At 40.8% G+C, this 8069-nt stretch overlaps 1 protein-coding gene across 3 annotated transcripts; it reads right to left on the bottom strand.

Moving 5' to 3' along the window:
* Window positions 1-7753, bottom strand: lig4 (ligase IV, DNA, ATP-dependent). 3 transcript variants are annotated; one of them, XM_085151677.1, is made up of 4 exons: window positions 7611-7753; window positions 7343-7433; window positions 3793-5863; window positions 1-2502 (listed from the first exon to the last, which is right to left on the bottom strand). In XM_085151677.1, exons 3-4 carry the CDS (start codon window positions 5853-5855, stop codon window positions 1833-1835), a joined length of 2733 nt encoding a protein of 910 aa, XP_085007803.1. In that variant the 5' UTR covers window positions 5856-5863; window positions 7343-7433; window positions 7611-7753; the 3' UTR covers window positions 1-1832. The 3 variants fall into 3 exon arrangements, with proteins under 3 accessions (XP_085007803.1, XP_085007802.1, XP_085007804.1); XM_085151676.1 differs by lacking the exon at window positions 7343-7433 and having other exon boundaries at window positions 7611-7752; XM_085151678.1 differs by lacking the exon at window positions 7343-7433 and having other exon boundaries at window positions 7662-7741.
* Window positions 7754-8069: the final 316 nt, after the last annotated feature.

Raw genomic sequence — 8069 nt, 5'->3', positions numbered from 1 at the left:
TTGTATTTCAAACCCCTTCAGGATTATTTATTAGAATCGTACTTCATACATAATGACACAAGAGCACAAAAAAACAGGAGCAGTTCAAGACATTTCTCTTACATTAAAAGACACCACGTGAAATTGTCTTCACTTGTCATGAACATGCAACGACCTCCAGGGTGAAAAATGAAGGCCATGAGAAAGTGCCAAAAACGACAGTTCCTCTAAAGCCACGTGGGACTTGTTCCACAAGCAAATCAATCCCAAAGATGAATATAGCTACTGTGATGCCTCAACATTAGCATCTGGCTATCACTTTTGTGGAGCCAGATGTTACTGTACTTGGACAAAAGGAAGAAGTTTTTAGCTAATGGTAGCAGGCTTAGTTAACCGGCTGTATTCACAAACACACAAGTAGCAGGCTAATAAAACCGAAGTACAAACTTTGATAGTTTGTACCACAGAGCAGGTTGTATAACCTGTCACATCTTTCTATTACAAAGGGCACAGACAGTAACACACAAACACAAGTCCAATTAATGAAAGTGAGACGGTAGCAGATGGCTTGTATCTGGACACCTCTAATTCAAGTATCCAAATGGTTTGATTATATTAAATTTATATAAAATTTTTGCTGTGGTAATTCTGTAAAGTTGGGCATTTTGACATGGGCGTCAGTGTGGACTGACTCACTTTTGGAGCCAGGTCAAATGGCCATTAGAGGAACTGTAGTTTTCGGCACTTTCACTCCAGCTTAATCTTTAAACCCTGGATGTTGCCTCTTGGTAACTTGCCATAAACTTCAATGCTAAAATTTATAACTCTACATTATTAAAAATCATGCTTTCAGCCTGGTGCACAAAGTGTTTGGGTCTCTATGGATACTCTTTCCCTCTATGACAACTGAACAGGAGGTAAATGTTTCAGTAACTCACCAGCCTGGATATGGGTAAGACGTGACACATATAGCTATAGCCAAAAACTTCATTCATTTATGTAACTGAAAGAATCCTGCTGCTGGTTCCTTTTGAAGCATATTTATTATCTGGAAAATAATGTGGCTTGCTGTGAACTTTAGATACCAATGAGTAAAGATCACAGTGGCCATGCACATCTTTCATTTACAGTCTATGATCATGTTGAGTGTCTTCTTAGGCTCTGGAGGGAAGGCTCCAAACTTAACTGGCTAAACAACCTCAGATTTGATGTTTTCCCAATGGGTTTGGAGAAAATGGATATTTAGAGGCTAAGGTCGATCAAATCAAATACACTGTGGAATCATGGGAAACACAAGTCAGTTTTTCCAGGTTCAATTTGAACCATTATTTTCTTAATCTCTCTCTCACAAGTCCGTCAGCTTAACTAAAGTGAAACATGAAACCACTGGAGCGCCCCTTCACAATGGACAGATTATTATGGCAGAGCATTCCCTTGCTGCTGCTCTCTAATGTGGATCATTCACAGAAATTACTGTCAGAATTAAACCTTCCATTCCTGGTTAATTGGCAAGTCTCCTTTCTGCTGCAGAAACAGTTTTAATAACTGCTTGGCTAAAAATCTGAAAGAAGGAAGGACCGACCCCCATCCCCATTCCCCCAAAAAGCATCTGAACCCTTCATAATGATTCTGAGTTTGAAAATTAAAAAACCAGTCAGCAGCCTATTCATTTAAAATTAATAATAAGCTGTCTTGTTAAGAACACAAAAGACAAAACTCACAGAAACTGAAAACCATGAGAATTAGCGTCGTTGGAGTTTTCATGCTGTAGATTTTATTAAAGAGTTTATCCCTAATCGTATTAGAAACAAATTAAAAATGCTGAGTGTCCATTTAAATGTACTAGAGCCTCTTCAAGCCAGATATTCAGTGTCATTCATCACATGCCCTGCTTTGATTGAATCAGTCACCCATGTCTCTTTTACTATCTTAAACTTCCTCCTAAAGCAGCGCCTCAGAGTTCTCAAATCCAGAAGTCTTGTTGCCTCTGCAATAATAACATGTGAAACGCCTTCCTCCAGCTCTTCCACCACTTTTCCTCCATGGTAACGAAACTCCAATGCCCTGGTGTCCAGGCAGGTGGCAGGTATGGCACTTTTAGGGTCTCCTATGTCAGCAAATCTGTCCATATATGCTGTGAACGGTCTGAACATGCTGGTTGTAAGGTCATCCCAGCCGTAGCGTCCCTCGACCTGCGTGACATTTAGCTCGTTTGATGCGTCTGCGCTGCTGATCCTGTTGAACACTTCCCGCAGCTGCTGCTCGTCTGTGTCAACAAAGTAGCTGTCACCATAGTTGTCGTACTCCTTGGCAAAGTGCTCCCTGGTGGAAGGCGACATGTGGATCATGTGGCGGGGTTGCCATGGAACCACCTCCTTCTGGTCCAGGCACTCCAGCAGCCAGGTGGCCCAAACTATGTCATGCTGGTTGGATGAAATCAGGTTCTTCACACGCATGTTCTCCACACCGGCAACCACGCAGTAGGTGTCCCGTCCAGGGTTCTGAACTACAAAACCTCCACACCTAAAGTGGGAATTACATAAGAGATAATTAATTATTAGACACTCAGTCATAACCACCACCTGAAGTTTCTTCCTGTTAAAAAGGAGTTTTTCCTTACCAGTTTTACCAATCGCTTGCTCACAGGGGGTCGTCTGAGAGTTGGGGTTTTCTCACTATTCTCTGTATTTTAGGGTCTTTGGCTTCCAAATTAACCCTTTCATGCATGAATTATGACAACCTCAATCAGGATTTTTTTCTTAAGTATTTCTATTCATCTTTAGGCATGAAAAAAAGATTTCTGAACTTCATTTTTTAAACATGTATTTTTCAAAGAGTTTTTTACATGTCCACTTAGGTGGACAAAAACACCTTTGGAGTGACACACCAGTGTCCAATGTGGTGGTTTATGAGCAAGTATACCATCAACACTGATACAAATACAAGAAAACAACCTTTGAATAGCTGTACACTGTAGTGACCCCTATGCGTGAAAGGGTTAAAGTGCCTTGAGGTGATTATTGTTGTGATATAGCGCTATATAAAGAGAACATTTGAGACTTTCCTCCAACAGCTGGATAGACTCCAACTCTTGGAATCCAGTGGATAATGAAAGTCCTTGTCCTGTTGTTGCCTCTCTAACCAAACTTAAAACACATGGAAAGCTAGTGCTGCTATACTATAGCTTACCATGGCTGTAGAGCAGAACAAATAATAGTGTTTCCAGCTATAGTCCAAGATAGTCGAATTGGAGTCCTCTAACTGGTTGAGAACCTTTTGGAATTACAATTCATTTAAGAAAGCGAGGAAGTGCCTCCTGAATGCCAGTGCCACTTGCACCGCCACAGTTCTACTTATCCAGATGTTGTTTACTCAAACATAAACACAGAAAAAGTGATCATAATAACAAAAGTTGAAACAGATGTTCCCTGTTTCTTCACAGGGCTTGGCTAACACACCATTAAAGTCCCTACTGTTAGCTAAAGCAGTGAAGCTGTATCTCTGCCTGGGCTGTCACATGTTTACATTTATTAAAAGTTTCTCCATTTACATTTTCTTACAATGTGTCTTCATCCTGTAGACACATTATAGAATGTATTTATTAACAACTTTATTAAAGTGAGAACTCAACCACGATATCAGCGCTTTACTTTAAGATAGAATTGACTTAATCATAAAAATTTCATTTCTTAAAATACTAAATACATAAGAAAAATGTTGTCTGCCCAAAATTTCTAATTCAGTCACATTTTTTTCTTTAACTAAAATACCAAACTAACATTTACTTTACTAGAAAAAAAAAACTTGTGTTACCTGGCCACACCCTTTTCCAGTTCAGACTTGGGATGATCTTCGGTGCCATTCAGGATGCAGAACTCCACGTCCTCAAACATATCTGTTTCCTTGGTCACCCCGGAAAGGTCCTGGGGCTTAAAGTGGTCAATGACGCCGATCACTTTCTTGGGTTTGACTGGCAGCTTGCGCTTCTTCTTTTGCGGTTCATTGTTGTCAATGTGAAGGTGCCGAGAGGCGAGTTTCCCAGATGCCTTGCTGCGGAACTGATCCAGCTCTGCCAGTGTCATGCACTGGTGCCATTCTTTGTCATCTCGAATCTTCTCAATCCTGGGGAAGCGCAGAGTACAGTTGGTTTTATACATGTCGCTTCCGACTATCTCAGCCGCCTTAACCTGGATGATAACGGAGTTGCAGGGTTCAATGTAGACTTCCGGTTTCTCTGTTCCACACAGGATGGATGCTGGTGGGTTGTTTTTCCGGTAGACCTTCCAGTGTTTGGTGAGCTTTAAACCAAGGTCATACAATTCTTTCATGGTGTAGCCGGAGCCAATGCGGCAAAGGGTATGGAAAACTGAAGGTTTCTCGCCAGGCTCTGGAGCTTCGGCCACAGCACATAAGAAATGGGACATCATGCCACCCCTTCTCCCTTTTCCCCAGTAGCCACCAACAATCAGCAGGTCAAGCTCATCCATCAAGCCATCCACATATTCTGGTTTTATCTTCAGCCAGCCTTCCCCTCGCTTGTCAGGTTTGTAGATGGATAAAGGATCCTTCACCATGATCCCCTCTTCTCTGCTGTCAATAGCATCGTTGAGAGCATTCACCACCTCCAGCATGGTTCTGGCTTCAGCCTTTGGCACCAGATGCAGCCTTCCCTTGGCTGGAGTGAAAATTGTCTGAAGAATCTCATGTCGCTTCTTGAGAGTTTCTTTGCCTAGCTTCTGATCATTTATTAAAAGCACGTCAAACACACAGAAGCATGTCTGCAACTCTGAGTCATCCATCAGCCTCTTGATGTCAAATTTGCTCCCTTTCTGCATGAAGGTGTCTGCTACTGGGTTGTATGCCATCATCTCACCATCAAGAATGCAGTTCACAACATTGCTTTTAAAAACATTGTGGATATAAGGCGTCAGTGATCCTTCCAACGGGGATCCTCCAAACTGCTGCGTGTACTCAAAAGCATTTCGGCTGAAGTACTTGTACACATCCCCGTCTTTGTGCAGCTGAATGCGCTCTCCATCCAGCTTTGTCTCAATGTAAAAAGTGCTGTTTCCCATCTGTTTCTCCACGTTGCGGATGTTAGCCACAGCTGCCAGCATAGGTTTGAAAGCTGAAAAAAGTCCAATAGAGACTTCACTTAAGGACACGGCTGGATTGTGTAACTGCTGGCACACCTTGTTCAAGTCTGTGTTGACGTTGTAGAGCTCAGCAGCGTCTGGGTGGAAAACTTGGAGAACGGTTTCTTTGCTGATCCCGAGCTTCATGTCCTTCAGAATCATTCTAATGAGCCACTTTTGCTCAAGAGCAGAGCTCTGGGTGATGAGGTGCAGCAGACTCTTTTTGACAAGATCCTTCTGCTTGGTGGCATTGCTGGTGGCTACTGTATCCAGGAAGTCGTTGACCTCTTTAATACTGAGATTTCCTTGGCTGGTGCATCGTTTCTTCAGCACAAAATACGCCATGCCAGCAAAGTCTCCAGCTTCTCCTTGGGACGTGGTCGGAGCACGGTAATTCAACAGCTTATTAGCCTCAGGGCCATTCTTTGGGAGGCCTAATACATCAATGTAGAGTTTAGCCAGCATGCTCTCTTTGATGCCATATGCCACTCGCTCTCGTTCAAAAGGCGGGACTATGAGGCGCATGGCAGGATAGAAAGAGTCTGTAGTTTTGGAGTTGTCTTTGTGGAGGGCAGAATGAAATTCCCGCCATTTCTCAACGAAGTACCCAAGGATCTTGGATTTCTCTGGACGGAGTTTGGACTTTTGAATTTTTTCTAATGTGTTACACAAGTGAAGGAAAGGAACCTGAGAAGCAACAGATAACTGACTGGAAGCATCAGCTTTGGAAGTGCTGTCCATGGTGAAATCTGTAAGACCAGTTAAAAGAAATAAGTCTGCTCAGTTTAGCCCTTCCTTGAATTCCTCTATTTACCAGCATTTAACAAATTAAATGAGTCATTTGAGAAATTAGTTATTCAACAACAACAACAAAAGAAACAGATTCTTCTAATAATACAACTTTAAAAGAGGGAATTAAATCTGGTACCACATGTGAGGACTTAATGCTTTCCCCATTTTGTGTGAAGCTGAATATATATTTTTAGACATTCAGACAAAACAAGATGAAGCCAAGACTTGACATGCTCAGGAGCGCAACAATCCAGTATCTAGACTAGATGTCGACAAGTCCAACACACACACAAAAAAAAATCGACACTGAATGTCAGTGATAATGAGCCAAACTGTTCCATTTCATTCTGTGGTATTCCATGTTTACTACACCACTCGTCATTAAAATAAAAGATCAAGACATAAACGATCTTTTGCACTTGCTATGATAACATGTTTAGACTTGATAGCATCACAGAATTCTTGGCTGCACATCCATGATGGGACTGATGACTATGAAGGCAATTTGAGTAGTTGGAGATGATGCATTCAGCATTCAGAAGATTGATACATTGTGGTCATAAAGGGATGGACATGGTCAGTGATAACACTCAGATAAGCTGTGGAGTTTAAACAATGGGGCCTAAAGTGGGCCATGAAAATATCCCCTACATTATTACACCATCAGCACCAGCTTGAACCACTGGTACAGGGCAGGATGAATTCATGGCCTCACCAAATTCGAACCCTACCATGCTTGGTTTCAATTCCAGCAGGTCACCTTGACCATGCGTGCATGCCTAAATGCACTTGCTACCATGTGATAAAAAAAATGATTGCACGTCTTCTCATCACAGTGAGAAATAGTGTGTTAATGTGATAGCAGTATTAACTGGTACTTGAAATCAAATATCTAAAGCCAAGGTATAAGGACTTAAAAAGTTGGAATAAAGCATGAATATAAAAACACAATACATTGCTGAAATAAAATCAACACATTTGTAATAATAATGATAATAATATTACTGCTAATAATAATAATTTGTTCTCTCTCACTTTCAATAGAACAACTTGTTTTTAACAACTTGTTTTTTGTAGTTTTTTTTTTATTTTTTAGCTCAACTACAAAATAAAACTTAATTCAGAAATAAGCAATCAACTTAAACCACTGCTAAATACTTGTGGGTAAACAGAAATTTTAAAATGACTTAACTGCTACTGTAAGTTTACAGCTGCACAATCGCTGATTATTGTTCCACACAGATCAAACATGCTCTGACATGTCTCACACTGACTATAAACTCGTTAAGCAGCAGACACTCCTACATAACCGGAAAACAGTCTTTACCTACCTACCAAGTATTTAGTTGATAATAGCTATATATACTGAGAACTTGATGTCTGGTACAATAAAGAAAAGCCTTGTGTGTTTGAAAAAAAGAAGCAATGCCGCTTACGTTTCAAAATAAAAGTACTGTTGTCGTTTCACATTTGTGTTCGTCGGGGCATGTCTGCTCACAATGAGTTCAAGACCCTTAGTGACAAAAGCTAAAACAGATACGAGTCATTTTGTGTTTTAATTATCTGAGTGAAATATTCCGTTCACACAAAGCTAAACGTGAACTAAGCGCAGCAAACACTCTGCTAAAGTAATGCCGGTTCCGTTTGAGAGAGTAACGACACATATTAGCAAAAATTGTGAAAAATAAAAGGTTAAAGATTTACCGTGTTTGCTTATATCCTCAAAAACGGCAGTAAAAGACTGATTTTCCTCACCACAAATACATGTTTACGCTTCCTCAAACTTTAAGTGGGGAGTTTCAAGGAAACCCTTCCCATAGAAACCGAAATGGAAACTTGGTTCCTAGAGACAATGTTTCCTTCCTTTGAAAGAATTATGAAAAATAATTACAAATTTGCTAAAAGTCCACAGGTTTAGCATTCAAACAGGACAGGAAGTGCATCAAAGGTTTGTTCTCTTGGTAGTGCAAGAAACCGAGAGACGTGAATTATTTTCGAAAACGTGAAACGCCATGTCAATAATAAGACGTATTCATTCATCGAACCGGCTTTTGTCGAAAAGTGCCTCCGTCCTGTATTTAAAGTCACTGCTGTTCAGACACTGTATTCATGGGGTGAAAAGCTGTGTTTGTGCATACGTGACGAGCCAAACAACGCGTGAAA

This window comes from Neolamprologus multifasciatus, chromosome 23 (genome assembly GCF_963576455.1).
Source record: "Neolamprologus multifasciatus chromosome 23, fNeoMul1.2, whole genome shotgun sequence".
In the NCBI taxonomy this organism is placed as follows: Eukaryota; Metazoa; Chordata; class Actinopteri; order Cichliformes; family Cichlidae; genus Neolamprologus; species Neolamprologus multifasciatus.
This window is presented reverse-complemented; position numbering and strand designations above follow the sequence as displayed.

Coding starts and splice junctions, on each gene's coding strand:
- lig4 (XM_085151677.1), bottom strand. CDS start 5,855: ATGGACAGCACTTCCAAAGCTGATGCTTCCAGTCAGTTATCTGTTGCT. Junction 2,503..3,792: donor CTGGAAAAGGGTGTGGCCAG/GTAACACAAGTT, acceptor TTCCCACTTTAG/GTGTGGAGGTTTTGTAGTTC.